We start from the raw sequence: 18,307 nt of genomic DNA, 5'->3' as shown, positions 1-18,307 counted from the left end.
ACAGAGCCTCTAAACCCACATAACCAAGCTGGATAAAAGAGCTGATGATCTAGAGGGGGCGATCCCGTCGCACCAATATCTGGGTGATCAATTTGTCGGTGGGAGTAGAAGGCGCCAACCCTGAAAAGTACATCAAAACTTGGTTAAAATAATTTACCCCAGACGCAAAACTCACACCTTTCTTCTCAGTAGAAAGGGATCACAGGGTCCCTGATCAACGACCCCCTCCGGGGACCCCTCCAAGACCGCTGCTCCTGAGGCTGTTCCACTTCCGAGACAAGGATTCTGTGTTGAGGGCAGCTAGACAACATGGCCCACTTCAAGTTGAGGATAAGCAGGTGATGATCTTTCCGGATTATTCTAGAGCTGTGCAGCAATAAAAGGCCACTTTTGTGGAAGCAAAGAGAATGCTCCTCCAAAAAGGGATTAAATACTTGGTGCTGTTTCCAGCCCACCTCAGTGTCATCAGGGATGGAGGAATGAAGTTCTTTACCGATCCAAAGACTGTGTTTGATTGGGCGGAAACCAATATTCAAGGCAGCCCGCAATGGGAGCCAGTCCACAGCCCGAGTAGATCGCATGGCTGAGGATTTCGGTCCACACATCTTTTCATCCAAGGACAACTCCAGAGACACAAGCAAATCATGTGCGGACTCGATGACCCCACCTCTGGTGACCCCCCCAAACAACGGACACATTGATCTGAAAGGACCGGACACTCTAGGTTAAACCTCTCTCCCCTCTGCAGCCCATACTGCCATGAACACTCCTCTCTGGGCACACTAGGCCCCATGAACGACACATATAACAACATAGGCCACAATAGGCAACAGACACAGGACCCCAAAAGTACACATCCCCCAAAATACATTAGAAAGTTGGTTTATACGTGCAGCTTGGACGTATCACCAGTTGTGATAGGTCTCTAATGTGGGAACCCGGTTCCTTGCAACCAGTTGACACACTCCCCAGTTATCCCCGTTACCCACAAACAAGGTCCCACTCTGTGCGGGCGCCTCTACCCAACAGACAATCATGTAGAGGAGCTGGTGGCAAGGCCAGGGCGTAAAATTCTCTTGATCTGTTCCCTCCATCCCCAACAACAACGTGAAATTATGCCAATAGAAACAGACTTTAGTCTTCTGACCCTAAATTCTCTGGGGAATGCACACAGCATGAAAACAATACGCAGTTTACTCTTATGCTAAGCAACTAAAAGCACAAATAATACTATTACAAGAAACACATTTCACAAAAACCAAATTAGACCGGGTACAGAGACGCTGGTGCAGTACCTTTTGTGCTACTAACTACTCTGTGTTTGCTCGAGGGGCATTGATTGACAGGGGTTCAATTTAAAGAAACTCATAGAGTGGTGGACAGGGAGGGGAGATGCGCATTTCTGAAGGGATTGCTAGATGGGCAGCCCTTATTATTAGGCAGTGTTTACGCCCCAAACACTGACCATGGACAGTCCTTGGACTCACTGTCGGCAATCCTACCACAATTCACAAAGTCACCATGGACACTGGGGGGCGATTACAACTATGTACTGGACCTGTCCTTAGATCGGTCGCACTCTCCAGGTGCCGGTTCCTCTACTCAAGCGCACACACACAGCAGCTCCGATCATGGACGCAACATTGGACACTAAAGGATGCCTGGCGGAGCCAGAACCCAACCTCTAAACTATACACCTTTCACTCTATACCTCACAATCTGCGGGTACGGCTTGATCGGTTTCTCTGCTCACGGGAAGTACTCCCTATGACCCAACACGTAGATTACTTGGGGAGAGTAGTTTCTGATCACAACGGGCACTTCTTAATTCTTAGGTGATGACCACCCCACCCGTTAGTCCCGACCTGGAAACTGCAGCGAGAGTGTCTGCAGGATCCAGTATTTCGCCATGACCACGGAAATAGCATCACAGAATATTTTAATAACAACACCAACACGGCGTCCAGCAGGGCGCTGGAATGGGATGCATTTAAAGTCATCATGCGGGGAGCCTGTATTAGGCAAATAGCAGGAGTCTGCAGGACTCTTGACCGAAGCCTTGAAAAAGCAGAGCTTAAGCTGGTGGCAATGACTAAGGTGGAAGACTTAAATGCAGTGATCCCCGCACAAGTCGTGGAAGCTAAGATGGGAGTACGAGGAAGGCTTAGAGAGGGAGACAGATAGGGAACGCTTCAAGCCTGGCTGGCTCACCAGAACCAGGAAGTGCGACCAATCACCAAAATTAGAGACCCGATCAGCAGAATTGCAACTTCCAATATGATATCCTGCAACTCTTCCATGCCCACTACGCAAAGTTATACCGCTGCCCTACGCAGGACAGTTGGGGGCCACTCACCCGGTCCCTCGGCATACCCCAGATTCCGAGAGAGGATGGAGACCTCCTTGAGGCGGAAATCACATTGTCAAAAGTGAAACATGCAATCTGGGCCTTGGCCCGGAATAAAGCCCCAGGAATAGATGGCTTGCCCCTAGAATACTATAACACTTTCAGTACGCAATTGGCGTCGGGACTGACCGCCATGTGCGCGTCGGCTCTGGAGGAGGGAGAACTGCAGGGCTCATTACGGGAATCTCTTGTAGTCTCGATCCCGAAACCTGATCGAGATCCGATGCAACTAGCCTCATACAGACTAATCACACTGCTCTCTGCTGATTGCAAGGTCTTGGGTAAGATACTGGAGGATCGGTTGAGCCCGGTGCTCCCACCGCTCATACATCAAGATCAGAACGGATTCGTAACGGGCAGAAATACTTCCCAGAACATTTGCAGACTGTTTCAGGTTCAGGATCAGACCCGGGATCGCTACCCTACAGCAGCCTGTCTGATCTTGGGCCTGGAGAAAGCATTTGACACCCTGACGTGGCCCTACCTCTTCGAGACGCTGAGTTGGAAGGGGACAGGGCCAATCTTCACTGAGCACATAAAACTATTATACACAAAGTTCACTTCTAGAGCGAGACTGGGCCAATACATCTCCCCACCCTTCCAAATAGAGAGAGCTACCAGGCAGGGGTGTCCTCTCTCTCCCCCCTTTAGTTGGCCATGGCAATGGAGCCCCTATGCATGGGGCATCCCAATACCGGAAACCACGCACATGGTGTCCATGTATGCAGATGATCTGTTACTATATGTGAGGGACATAGGGTTCCATCTCAGCCCCATTGGAAACATACTCTTGGACTTTGCGGCCGCCACAGGACTAAAAGTCAACTGGACGAAATCTACCATATACCCCCTAAGTCCTCACCCCCCCTGCGAGAGAAAAGAATTGGGAATTCGCAAATAGCCTGGAGCAACAACGCCCTGTGATACCTCGGCGTCCAACTCTACCACTCCCCTGCTGACTTATTCAAAAGCAACCACCGTCTGGCCTTAGTAGGAGCCAAAACGCGAGTGAATTTTTGGAAGACCCTACCCTTGGCGCCCATCGGCAGAATAGCCTTGGTCAAAATGATCCTAGCACCACAATTTCTTTACTACTTCGCCAACAACCCTGTTGTCCCCCCACGGTCCTTTTTCCGAGAGCAAGACACCCTATTAAGCTCCCTCATATGGGACGGCAGACGCCGAAGAGTTGCTCTCCAAAAATTGCAACTCCTGATACACCAAGGGGAGCACCATCCCTTGAGGCTTACAAAACCAGTGGCTGTCCCGCTGGACGGCATTTAGTTGAGCCCACCTTGGAGAGAGGACCCATGTCGGTGCAAGCCATATGTCGTCTACTGCTCCCAGGCACTCATCCTAAGTCGACGCACTCAGTGCAGGTAAAGGTGGCGCGAACATGCATGTTGCGAATTCACTCCATCTCAGGTGACACTCCTCTATATACTCCCTTATATCCACTTGTCGGCCTGCCCAGGAATGAGGGCTTTTACTCCGCTCGAGCAATGCAAACTTGGACAGTTCACAAAATTTTTGAGGTGGGAACCTTGATTGAGGCTGGCCAGTTATTTCCATTTGACCGACTCTGGGACCAGAAAGGTCTCCCGCCAGGACAATTCTTATTACACCGACAAATAATTCTCAGCAGCCGTCGCACTTGGGATCTCTCCGAAGGGTACTCCACGCAATCCTCCACATGGGTCTGGGGCGACACTTAATTACATGGCTTTACGAAGCAATTCGGGATCTCACCGCCACCAAACTAACCCCGTTACACCAAAAATAGGAAGAGGAAGTAGGGCGCCCACTAAACGATAAGGAATGGGATCGTGCCCTGGAATATCCAAAGAAAGTGTCCTGAAATGCCAGTTTAAAAAATATACAGTTTTCCATACTACACTGCGCCTACCTCACTCCAGCGCGGCTCCAGGGCTTTTACCCAGATACACAATTTATATGCCAGAGATGCCAATTCTCAGATGCAACATTTAAACACATGTTCTGGTTATGCCCCACACTGCAGTGCTATTGGAACGCAGTACATGAGACGTTACAGGAATTAACAGGACTTACCGACATCAACACTTGGGAGGCCAGAGGGATAGGGCTCTTCCGTAGGCACAAGAAACTCAAGGTCCAAACGTGTTTCGTTTACTTAGGCTTCCTACTGGCAAAGAGAGGGATCACCATGCATTGGAGAACTCCAGGAGGGCCCCCACTGGTAGCCAGTGTGAGAACAGTTAGAAAATTGGGTTCGGCGGAAGAAGACACAATCAGGAGGGAGGAGGCACACGGGGTACGCAGGAAGCACATCTCCACTGAATAGGCTACGTTGCTGCACACATTCCACCACCATTTGGCCGATACCCAACAGCCGGCGCTCCCACCAAATACACCAGACGACCCGAGGCACAATCACAACCCGAGCTCCCCCCATGTGTGAACGCCAGCACCTCTAGACCATGCCAAAAGCCATGACCCCGTAATATCCCCATAACTATAGAACCATCCACAACATACCCTATTTCGATCGAGCCACACTCCTGGAAAGCCCATGGAAAGCTCCTGGCACTGCCCCCGCCCCCGCCCCCAGGCATACTAGGCAAGCATTGAGGCCTAGTACAGCATCACACGCCTGTTGTTGGTAGTGCACTATCCAAGCATATTTCCTCAGTATGTACTCCTGAACCCTTGTAAGAACCGACAAAATACAATGTATAATTGTCTTATTTCAATCAACTGCAATGCCTATACACCTATTTGTATTGTATGCAAACTAGCAGTACAGAAGGCTGTGGATTTTAATCAGCCTTGTCTCCTTAGTAAAGTCCCATCTGCCAACTGGCTAAAACCTGTATTTGAAGCATCCATCGTTGCGTCAATGATGAAAGAAGAGGTGAGTTTTCCTTCAGTTAGGATAGCTCTTGCCATTTCCCTCTTCTCCTCAGGGTAAGATCCAATAATGGAGCTATGTCATGCCATATGAGGCGATCGTAACGACCTAGAATCGCCAGGGCATTGGCTGTCTTAATTGAGGTTGCGTTAGAGGAAATTCTCCGACCCAGATTATCAATATGTTTGCTATCTTTGTCTGGCAGACTACTTGATGATGGCGTTATCTTTGTCCTTCTCTCAGTTGCTGAAGCAAATTCTGAAACCCAGCCTAGTATGACCAGGGAGGCAAGCCAGAGGTGAATCTGGGGATCTGTATTTAAGACACTGCAACTAGCTCGCGTCTCCCTATCTAAAATGGTCATGCTCCTGCACTTACTGTAATTTTTTGTCAACCGTCCCGGTCCTCATGCTCAGCGGCCACGTTACAACGCCTCATGTCCGAGGGCGGGCTGGGAGTGCCGAACTTTGAATACTACATGTTCGCTGCCCAGTTACAGTGGTTAGCGCAATGGGTGGAGGGTGTGAACGAGGAGGGCACGTATCTATCGCATCCGGAATCCCGTCCTAGCTTAGTGATGGTAAAATTATTACGACCAACGTCGCCTACACCATACTGTTCCTTGTTGCAGCGCACGGCTTCCCAAGCTTGGAGGCGATGCCAAGGTAGGGAGCGGCGAACTACCTAGTACACACCAATGCTACCCCTTGTGGGACTGCCACATGGTGAACCCAAGACTTTATTTACGAGCGAACAATTGGCTCGCTGGACGGAGGCAGGGTTGGATAATGTTGGGGACTGCTTCCTGGACAAGTCTCTGCTCCCGTTTGAAGGGCTCGTGGAGGACTGTGGTCTCCCCCCGGGCCGGTTTCTGAGATATGAAGCCCTGGAACGCACATTTGCTCAGCTATGGAATAGAGGGAGAGATGAACCTGAGACACACCCAGTATTGCATGCCCTGTTCAACCTGGGACGGCTGGGCACCTAGTGAAATGGTTTTACGTTGCTCCGCATTCAGCATCAGTCAGACCCCTGGGTGGGTTACGGGCAAAATGGGATAGACTCTGGGGCAGAGACCTCACAGATGCATAGTGGCGCAGGGTCCTGCACTATCCTAAGAAGATTTCTCACAACACACTCTTAAAATACATACAATTCAACTACACACACATGGCCTACATGACGCCTCACTGCCTTAATGTGACTTATTGGTGGGGGAATGGAGGGAGTCCGTCTCTGTCCCAGATGCATGTACCCGGATGCGGACTTTGGACACATGACTTGGGACTGTCTAAGCCTGCTGCCCTTCTGGGACGCTGTGCTTGGTAAACTCGCAAAAGTGCTGGGCAGAGGGTTGCCCTCCACAATACAGACTTGCTTATTGGGGCTCTTTCCCAGACCCCCGAAGTGTAAAGTTGGAAATAGGCTGATAGACCTTGCACTGGGTCTGGCTAAGCGCAGAATTGCGTTAGAATGGAAATCCCCGAGAGGGCCTCAGTTCGAGGCCTGGAACAGGGATGTTATCATGTGGGCTGGGGCGGAGGGTAGAGCACTCAGCTGGGAGGAATCTAAAGGCATGATACAGCACCCTATTGCCGGACAATGGAGGGAGGTGATGGTAACTTGGGAGACTCCTGAGGATGCTGCTAATGATGCGACAGGCTCAGATCCTGACCGAGAACCCCACCCCGAGAATGCACACTGCAAGAACCCCACCAGGCCCTTGGTAAGCTCTGGGCACTGACCTGACTGGTGGTTAATTACGTGGACATAACCGGAAGAGGCCTGCTGCTTCGGCATAGTGGCTCTGACAATGGCCAGGGACCCTTGCCCCCACCTTTCCAGCCCCCTGAGAGGCCCAACCATGTAGCGACCTCCCCATACATGTGCTGTATCAGTTGAAATCTACCTCACACCTCTGCACAAGGTTTATTTACTTCTTTATTGCGTAAGTTATGTTATTCCTTTTTGTTTTTATAAAAAATGTACTTAATAAATGGTAGCATTTTGACTAATATGAAAGTTATATTTGAACTCAGGATGACTGGTGGACACTCCCACATATAGTTTACCGTGGATAATTTTTGTGGAACATGTGTTAAGTAGTATAGCCACCACCGGAAATTGGTAGTAGCTTAATGAATAATTCCTTGAACATAAACTGATATGTGCATTGACTCTGAGATGAATCGTTGGAACCGGTTATTGGTTCTGCTGCTGAGCATTGAGCCCTGGTCTTCTGCACAGTGCAACTACTGCCAATAAGCAAACTGTTTTTAATTCTGATGTTTTATATGCCATAATCCGTGCGTTGAATACTACAAATTGCCAATAAAAATATTAAAAAATAAAAAAAGATAGGACTTGTTTAAGGCCAGGGCAAACTAAATTGGAAACAATTGCAGGCTCAATGAAAAGTTAGATAAGATCTCTAACAGGGGACTCCCTCACACACGACATGCAGTAAATATCTGAGCTGTGGTGATCTCTATGGGAAGTAGGAGGAGTGTGCAAGCTTCCACCTCATTGGCTGAAGTTAGGGTTCATTCAAAGGAGGTGGATGTGTTACTAAACATACTTTGTTGTTTCAGGCCTATGGCCTTTTTGCATTATATACCGTAGGTTGTATATCTTTAAACCGTATACTGCTATTTAAAAGAACCAGCAATGCCCACCCTGACGATGGAGAATGATTCACGAATGTGAATATACAAAAGATCCAATGTACACATAAAATTTGGGCAGAGTTCTTGTAAAAAGGAAAAAGCAATTCTGTAATAGCTACAATTATACGGAGGCAATGCGGGTAATGAAAACTGTTTCATCTGCACCTTGTAAAAATGGCAAAAAAGGATAAATAGTCAATTTGACTGAGCTGACATATTATTACAAGGAAAAAGGGGCAAATGAACCTTCCTTAGCCCCTTTTCCGGAAAGGATAAGATGAGCAATATTGAGTTCAAACCTTGTGAATTAAAATCTATCATACACATTGGTTACACAGCTGAGCGTTACCTTAAGTTGGTTGTTGAAAGTGTCCATCTCTGCGAGTTTGGCCGAAGTTTCCTTCTCAAGGGAGTCCATCTGATCTTTTAGTCTTTGGCATAGTCCAGCTTTCTCAGATGTCCTTTTGTAAAACGAATCAAGCCCCGTATCTGAGAAAGCAAAACATTCAATTAGCTCACCTTCAAGTTCATTTGCATACATTTATCTGTTTTCCTCACACATTTATACCATGTGATGTAGACAAAACCAAATTGAAGGAGCAAGAATATAACTAATACAACAATAAAAGTGTCATACATTTCATTATTTTAATCAGGAGCATAATCAACTATTCCTTTAATATTATTCATGTCACTTAGGTTCAGTCTGCTCTTTATGTAATGTGCAAATGGACTTCATGCCAAATGTAAGAAATCATTTAACAGATTAGCTGGAGATGTAATTGAAAGACATATGTGAGCGTCAGTTCTGATGAAAGCTTTAGATTTTCATTATGTTAATGTTGCATAAATCTCGTTCTATATAGTCAGTCTTGTGAAACAAGTTACATTAATAACAAATAATTATTTGTTTATAAGTAAAATACCTTATGAGCAGCAAAATGCTGGGGATAAAACGATATACCATTTATACTTTCCCTAAGATCTTGGGCACCCACATTGCTTTCTTACAAGAGAGGCACTTACCGGACGGGAAAAGGCCCAGACTCAGATACGTTGGAAAGGCCAATGTTATTGCAAGCATTACCTTAGCTATGTGAGAGGTGCATTGCTATGGATCAAACCTGCAGTCCCCTTTAGATGCACAAAAGCCAAGACACACAAGGAGGGGAGATTTGTTCTTGTGTAGTGATTGTTATGTGGCACAGCAGTACGTCTTTGGTGAACACTTCTACAAAACTTCTCACTTTGTCCCACTTTCCTAGGATCATAGGGGGAGACATTAATAGTATGTTGAATGTTAATCAAGATAGGTCAACCCCCCTACTCTATCTCACGCCCTTACGATTCACAATGCTAAATATTTAATGCAATGAGTCTCTCACTGATCTTTGGTGGATGCTTGGTGGGTCTTTTAGTCACATAATATGGAATAATCCTTCTATTCTACCCTTACAATCGGGGAACAGCCATTACAACGCGGGTTTTACCACGCGTTGCTATTACATCGCATGCGGGTATTACTAAGTGATGTAATGACATACATCCCTTACAATCTCCATGTCTGCCTAGAACAATTCTTGTGCCCCACCACTATAAAACTCCTAAACTACAATACTGAATATGTTGGCAAGACGATCTCTGACAATAATCCGTTACTTTTACAACTCAACTGGGGTATATGTATTTCACCAGTCACGACCTGGCGGCTACAGTCCTCTGTACTAGAAAATTTGGCTTTCTGTGAACAGATTTGTGAATCCATAATCCACTATTATTCTGACAAGAGCGGCATGCCCTTCTTTTGATTAGTGTAGTGTAAATGCCTTAGGACAGCGATAAGGGGGCAATCTATAAGGACCTTGGTCGGAGCTCCCATTGTGATAGAACAAGACTTGTCGGACCTGGAGGGTGTCCTGGGCAACGCTGGCTGCAGGCTCCAGGGTGCCCCTTCTAGTTGCTAGCGAACGTCCTGCCCAGATGACTGAAACACTGCATAAATGTTAAAGCCCATATGATTAAACACAATCTGAGGGTGACCAGTCTGGAAGGCTCGTTGCATGGCTGGTCAAGTAAGATGCCACAAAGACCCCCATCTCTGCCATATGCCTCTGCTAAGATGGTGGTGTATACTCCCAACAGCCATACACTCTGCATTTTGCACACATTACCGCTTCATGTACTTCCACTGGAAATTCGTCTTACCGATGACTATATGTCATTCAGAAAGAAAAAAAAAACATTTGTTCTCTAGGGTTTAATCAAACAACTAGAGTTCTTGAACGTCACCTTACTCTCATTTTAGGTGTTTGCTCTCCTAGCACCATGATATCCTCTCGGATGAATGTTGCGCTTACAAATAAATAAATAAATGTATGACCAAGCTCCTTCCTATACCAGCATCAACGTTATGGCATCCCTGGAGGGATTGCCCTTTCCGAATATTCCAGCTGTTCAAAGTGAAACTGTGGAAATGCCCACCATGGAACAAGATATCGGAAGCTGCTATATGCGACTTTGCTGCATGCAAGTCCCCAGGCCTGAATGGCCTTCTGCTAAAATAGCTATGTGGAACTGCTGATTCCCCAACTGACTGAGCTACATAGCGCTGCACTTCAAGAGAGCACCTAGCCTCCATCTAGGAGGCGTCTATTACCAAACCCCGTTGAGACCAAATTAACATGACATCTAACCGGACCCTGGCCATCCATAATAACGGCTGCAAGACCCTTAGTAAGATTCTGGTGTCCAGGCTCTGGGGCTTCTGATGGAATTGATCACACTGGTCACAATGGCTTTATCTCTGGGAGATCCACATCTTTCAATATCCGTTTACTCTACAATTCGCAAGCGGAGACACCCTAGCTATGGCCCTTCACTGTTTGTCTGGTCCTAGATCTGGAGAAGGCCTTTGACATGTTAGACTGTGTAACGGAGACTCCCTACCTCGGATCTGGCCCCCCTTACTTACCCTGTCCGGGGCGTCCTTTCCGCTCAATCCTCCCCGCCCGGACAGTCCATCCAGGGTTTCAACCACAACCTCGGTGACCCCAGGAATCCCGCCCCTCTTTTTCTTACAGGGGCCAATCCCGATCAGCGACCCACCGGAAGGACAACCCCTGATTCCCGGAAGTCCCTCCTACCCGTTCCCCGCCGGAGACAGAAAACCCGGAAGACAGGAAGCAGAAGTCGTCGAAGGATCGTGGCAGGAGAGTTCGGCAGGAGATACGACGACAGGAGAGGACGAGAGCGGCGAACCAGAAGAGTGGTCGGAAGACTGGTGGAGTCCCCCGGAGGAGGCTGAAGAGCGGCCGTAACTCGGATGAGAGTTACGGCGGAGCCCGTGAGTACCAGCTTTTCCTTCCGTATAGTACTCTACAGTACCCGTGTGTACCCTAGACTCTCTGTAGATAGATGTATATAGCCTCTCTCCTGTTAGCACCCCTGCACACTGATAGGATCTCTCCGTATCCATTGTACAGCACCTCACGCTTTGTAAATAGCACCCCACTCAACCCCTTTTCCGAACACCTATCTTTCTTCGACTTATCCCTCTTTTTCCTCGTCCCTTCTCCTCACACTCCCCTCCACTTTTATCACTCCCGGTGAAGGTTACGGCACCGTCATAGAGTGTCCGCAGGACTAACGGCTCCTTCTGTGTTTTGTCTCACTGCCCTCCGAGGTGTCCGTCCTTCCCCCTTCCTGGGACCAACGTCGGCGACTTGGACAGCAGAAGACCTTCGGTGACGACGACCGCAACCGACGGGGCCCCACATCGTTTCTACCCCTCCTCCTGCAGAAGACCTGTATTCTATCCTGTTGCACACCGTACCCTGGACACAATAAAGTAGACTATTGCACACTATATACGGCCTCCTTGCCTGCTTTTCCAGCCCGCCGAATCCCGACGATCACAGGTGGTGTCAGAAGTGGGATTAGCTGGAAGCATGGAGGCCGTAATAAAGAAAATGGCGGAGAATCAGGAGCAGTTGGGGATAATGATGGAGCGGTTCTTGAAGACGGCCGAGGACGATCGCGGCCAACTACACGATGTGTTACGGGGTCAGGGGACCACCCATGAACAAGCTATGGGGAAACTGACCACTGTGTTGGAGCACCAGAGACCAGCCACCTCCCTACCATCAGTGGTACTGCAAAAATATGTGCCCGGGGAGGATCCCGACTTTTTCTTTACCAATTTTGAGAGATTAGCACAGGCTGCAGCATGGCCTGCCGACCGCTGGGGTCACTACCTGGGTCCCTTATTGACCGGCGAATTACAGGCGGCGTACCAACAGGCGAACGTACAGGGTACCACACCTTATGGGGACATAAAGAAGTGCATCCTTGAACGGTTGGGCATCGACGATGAAACCTATCGCAGGAAACTACGGCAAATCAAGGAGGGACCCCAGGAAACCCCGAGAGCTCTATCCTTTAGGATTAAGGACCTGGCTAATAGGTGGTTGAGACCGGAATCCTCCACCATGGACGACGTGTTACAAAAAATCTACCTGGAACAATTTCTGATGTCGTTGTTGCCCGGCACCCAAAGGTGGGTACGACAACATGCCCACCTTACCCTAGACACGGCGGTGGAAATCGCAAGTGCCTACAGTCGGGCACAAGAGACCCAACGAAGCAAGGAAGATCCGCCCCACAAACCACATCCCTCCATAAACCTCCGACCTCCCCGTCCTTTTTTCCAGAGGCGACCGGAACCAATCCCCCTGCTCCCATACCCCGTAGTTCCCCGACCTAATAACCCCGGACCCCAGTGTTACCATTGCGGGGGTTTTGGTCATATTGCTCGGTTGTGCCCCCAGAAGGAGGAACCCATGGAGGTGGGACTCGCCAGGAATTATGTGTGTTCGGTCCCAGGCATGTCACCTCCGTCGTTCCACTGCCCTGTAAGCATCGATGGACAACCACTTATGGCCTTGGCTGACTCGGGGTGTCGACAGAGCGTTATCCGGCCCCAGCTCTTGCCTCAACCTGTGGGGCCGACGTCCGGTACGGTCGCCATTCAATGTGTCCATGGAGACACCAAACAGTACCCCACTACCCAAGTTCAGGTCCAACACCCCAAGGATCCTGGAACCACCCTCTCTGTTGGTCTTGTCCCCACTCTACCGGAACAGGCTATTCTGGGAAGTGACTATATGGGACTACCAGGACTTCTGCAAGAAACAACTGATTCCCTGACCCGTTGGTGGGGAGAAGCCCCGTTCCCTCAAGGACCTGTTTCCCCTAGGACTGAACCCAAACCACCGAAACCCAAAGCCCAGAAAAAGAAGGAGAGACGTGAATACACCGGTGTATTCCCAGTGACACTCGAAGAACACCCGTGGCAGACCGACAGAGAATTCAGGGCAGCCCAGCGAGAGGATCCGGTGCTGCAGGAAGCATGGGCCAAGGCAGTAGACCATGAGGATCCTCTTATAGTAGGTCCCTACTTCTTTAAGAAACATGTGTTGCTATATCGGAAGGGAGGGACCCACCAAAAACCTCAATTACTCATACCTGGTCCCTTCCGGGAGAAGGTGCTCTTTCTGGCCCACAGCCACCTTCTGGGGGGACATTTCGGAGACGAGAAAACTAGCCAAGCGATCCTAGACAGGTTCTATTGGCCAGGGGTACACCAAACCATCAAAACATACTGCAGAGAGTGCCCGGTCTGTCAAAAACACAGTAGATACCAACCTCCAAGGGTACCCCTAAAACCCCTTCCCCTCATTGACGTCCCTTTCAGCAGGGTAGGTATGGACATCATAGGACCCTTACTACCTTCCCGAAGTGGCTGCCGATACGCCCTAGTTATCGTGGACTACGCCACCCGCTTTCCCGAAGCCCTTCCCCTGCGACAACCCACCACCCAAAACGTTGCGAAAGCTCTCATCGCTGTGTTCTCAAGGGTAGGATTTCCCCGGGAGATCCTGACGGATCAGGGCACTCCCTTCGTCTCCTCCCTTATGAAACAGGTCTGCTCCCAACTAGGGATTAAACAGATACGCACCTCGGCGTATCATCCACAAACCGATGGGTTAGTGGAACGATACAATGCCACATTAAAACAAACCCTAAAGAAACTATTAGGGCTGGAGGCGAGGAGGTGGGAGGATATGTTACCCCTTGCCTTATTTGCAATACGTTGCAAGACACAGAGCAGCACAGGATATTCACCCTACGAACTGTTGTATGGCCGACCCCCTCGTTCTCTATTGGACATGGCTCAAGAAGCCTGGGAGGCGGAACCAGATCGCACCCGTCCCCTCCCGGAATATATGGAGAACCTCAAAACCCACTTGTCTCTAATAAGGGACATCGTACATCAGAATCTTAACAGGCACAAGAGAAACAGAAGGGTCAGTATAACAGAGGCACAAAACACCGGGTCTTCTCAGTGGGAGATCTAGTTCTCTTAATGATGCCCTCCTCCGACCAAAAGCTCCTTGGACAATGGCAAGGTCCCTATACCATACTCCGACAAATAACCCCTGTCACCTACGAAGTACAACTAGACCCCACACGGGGTACCACCCAGATTTATCACGTCAACTTACTAAAAAAATGGGAAGGTCCTCGTCCCGTCCTAATCGGCTCTATTGGTCTGGAACCCCTTTCTTTCTCCCCTTGCATAGACCCCGCCCTACCTCCGTCCCTGAGTGCAGCCCTCCAGCATCGTCTCTCCCCTTTACAACAGGTGTTCTCCTCTTTGCCGGGTCATACCGCCATCACTGAGCACGCCATACAGACGAGTCCGGGGAAGGTGGTCCGGCAAAGGCCTTATAGGGTCCCTGAAGCCCGTAGAGCGATCATACACCAAGAAATAGAACAGATGTTAAAGCTGGGCATTATAGAACCCTCTGTAAGTGACTGGAATTCTCCAATAGTGCTTGTACCCAAACCTGATGGGTCTGTGAGATTTTGTATTGATTTCCGCGAAGTCAATAAGATATCATCCTTTGACACCTACCCGATACCCCGAGTAGACGAGATGGTCGAGCGTATAGGGAAAGCCCAGTACATATCCACTCTGGACCTTTGTAAGGGGTACTGGCAGATACCTCTTAGAAAAGAAGACCGAAAGAAAACAGCATTTTCGACCCCTGAAGGTTTATATCAGTTCCTCGTCCTCCCCTTTGGCCTCCATGGCGCGCCCGCCACATTCCAACGGGCCATGAATCATATCTTACGACCCCACACTCAGTATGCAGGGGCCTACCTCGACGATATAGTTATCTACAGCGACACCTGGTCACAACACTTGGAACATCTCCACAACGTCATTTCCTCTTTGGGCTCCTATGGGTTCACGACTAATCCAGCCAAAACCACCCTGGCAGCCCAAACCGTTAAATATCTGGGATACCTCCTGGGTGAGGGCCTCATACGGCCCCAGAGAAGCAAAACAGAAGCCATCCATTCCCTCCCCTTCCCCCAGACCAGAAAAGACTTGCGGGCCTTTCTGGGCCTTCTGGGTTACTATCGCAGGTTTGTGCCCAATTTCTCCCAAAGGGCCGCCCCGCTCACTGACCTATTGAAGAAAGCCACGAAAACAGAGGCCATCCTGAAAAACCCGACTCCCCTATTGTGGCATGCATTTACCGATCTGAAGAACGCCTTGACCTCCGATCCCGTGCTAGTTAGTCCGGATTATACACAACCCTTCCTACTTCAGACAGATGCTTCAGAACAGGGTTTAGGGGCAGTACTGTCACAGAAGGACCACGAGGGGAACGAAAGACCCATTCTTTACCTCAGCAGGAAACTGTTTACTCGAGAACGGAATTATGCCGTCGTAGAGAAAGAAGCTTTGGCAATTAAATGGGCAGTGGACAGTCTCCGTTACTACCTAGAAGGGCGTGACTTTACCATCTTCACCGATCACGTCCCCCTTGAGTGGATGGCCCGGAACAAGGGGCACCATGACCGCGTCCTGCGGTGGTTCCTGGCCCTCCAACCGTACCGCTTCAAAACAGTACATCGAAAAGGCATAGAACAGGGTAACGCGGACTTCCTCTCTCGCTATCCACTGTCCACACCGGATACAAGAAAGACAGCTAGGGAAAGGGAATGTAACGGAGACTCCCTACCTCGGATCTGGCCCCCCTTACTTACCCTGTCCGGGGCGTCCTTTCCGCTCAATCCTCCCCGCCCGGACAGTCCATCCAGGGTTTCAACCACAACCTCGGTGACCCCAGGAATCCCGCCCCTCTTTTTCTTACAGGAGCCAATCCCGATCAGCGACCCACCGGAAGGACAACCCCTGATTCCCGGAAGTCCCTCCTACCCGTTCCCCGCCGGAGACAGAAAAGCCGGAAGACAGGAAGCAGAAGTCGTCGAAGGATCGTGGCAGGAGAGTTCGGCAGGAGATACGACGACAGGAGAGGACGAGAGCGGCGAACCAGAAGAGTGGTCGGAAGACTGGTGGAGTCCCCCGGAGGAGGCTGAAGAGCGGCCGTAACTCGGATGAGAGTTACGGCGGAGCCCGTGAGTACCAGCTTTTCCTTCCGTATAGTACTCTACAGTACCCGTGTGTACCCTAGACTCTCTGTAGATAGATGTATATAGCCTCTCTCCTGTTAGCACCCCTGCACACTGATAGGATCTCTCCGTATCCATTGTACAGCACCTCACGCTTTGTAAATAGCACCCCACTCAACCCCTTTTCCGAACACCTATCTTTCTTCGACTTATCCCTCTTTTTCCTCGTCCCTTCTCCTCACACTCCCCTCCACTTTTATCACTCCCGGTGAAGGTTACGGCACCGTCATAGAGTGTCCGCAAGACTAACGGCTCCTTCTGTGTTTTGTCTCACTGCCCTCCGAGGTGTCCGTCCTTCCCCCTTACTGGGACCAACGTCGGCGACTTGGACAGCAGAAGACCTTCGGTGACTGTTCTGCTTTGGTTTTTCCTCCAGATAGAACCTGCTCCACAGAGCCTTTCTAACCCAAACCAGAACGTTACCCCCTCCCTAGGGCCTTTTTACAACTAAATAACCACATATATATGTACCACCTAAGGACAGGGAATTCCTATTATATATTTATACCAAGGCTTCACAGCCTTATGATCACAACAACACACACACACAGTCTCGCGACCTCAGTCAGGTCCAGAATCTCCTACCCATCCGGTAGCAACACACACGATCTCGCGGCCTCAGTCAGGCCCAGAATCTCCTACCCATTCGGTAGCGACACACACAGTCTCGCGACCTCAGTCAGGTCCAGAATCTCCTACCCATTCGGTAGCAACACACACAGTCTCGCGACCTCAGTCAGGTCCAGAATCTCCTACCTACACGGCAGCGACACACACAGTCTCGCGACCTCAGTCAGGTCCAGAATCTCCTACCCATCCGGTAGCAACACACACGATCTCGCGGCCTCAGTCAGGCCCAGAATCTCCTACCCATCCGGTAGCAACACACACAGTCTCGCGACCTCAGTCAGGTCCAGAATCTCCTACCCATCCGGTAGCTACATACAGTCTCGCGACCTCAGTCAGGTCCAGAATCTCCTACCCATCCGGTAGCAACACACACAGTCTCGCGACCTCAGTCAGGTCCAGAATCTCCTACCCATCCGGTAGCTACATACAGTCTCGCGACCTCAGTCAGGTCCAGAATCTCCTACCCATCCGGTAGCAACACACACAGTCTCGCGACCTCAGTCAGGTCCAGAATCTCCTACCTACACGGCAGCCTTAGCACGAGCTCATCCTATTATTACTGTGGTACACAACAGGGGAATCAGGATTACCATATATCAGATCACACAAAGACTATTAGTTGAGCACAACCTGTTCTCTAGTTCGAGGGGCTTGTTTTCCCCCTCATCCAGTTACCACTTACCTGACCAGGATTAACCTCTGTTCATTTTAAGGCAACTCTGACTAAAGAATAGGCTATCCTCCTATACAAAAGTACACAACACATGCTAACGTACAACAAGCTAAGTACTTTATTTAAATGCCACATGCACATTCGCAGAATACATTATATATATAGACAACCTGCAAGGAAAGTGAAAGGTTAAGTTGTATACTCTAATAGTAAAGGGTTAACATCACCTGATTATATTCAGCCTGTACTCAAAGGTCATCTAGGTTCCCTTCCCGTCTGCGCCTTGGCTTCGCCTGGAAGTCACACCTCTGTAGTCACAGATCTACTCCCTTCTCTTTTTCTCCTAATCACTGGAACCTCCTCCTCATCAGCTGCTCTCTCCTCTTTAGATTCAGGTTCGTCATCTGTCTTCCCTGGAATAAGTAGTAGCTTTACTGCTAACGGCCAGATGCCGCCTATGGTCTAGAAGCAAGTGCAAGTGTCTGCCTCAGACT

The 18,307-nt window shown here is 49.5% G+C and overlaps 1 protein-coding gene across 2 annotated transcripts in view; it reads right to left on the bottom strand.

The window, feature by feature from the left end:
- Positions 1-18,307, bottom strand: part of ITSN2 (intersectin 2) — a 1,173,023-nt gene that overhangs the window by 535,154 nt on the left and 619,562 nt on the right. For both annotated transcript variants that reach the window (XM_085610587.1, XM_085610588.1), the window contains exon 16: positions 8,313-8,452. In XM_085610587.1, the coding sequence (XP_085466713.1) occupies positions 8,313-8,452 (140 nt within the window). The remainder of the gene's footprint in view (positions 1-8,312; positions 8,453-18,307) is intronic.

Source organism: Triturus cristatus, chromosome 6 (genome assembly GCF_964204655.1).
Source record: "Triturus cristatus chromosome 6, aTriCri1.1, whole genome shotgun sequence".
Classification (NCBI taxonomy): domain Eukaryota; kingdom Metazoa; phylum Chordata; class Amphibia; order Caudata; family Salamandridae; genus Triturus; species Triturus cristatus.
Note: the sequence above shows the minus strand (reverse complement) of the source record. Positions and strands in the feature narration are given on the sequence as shown.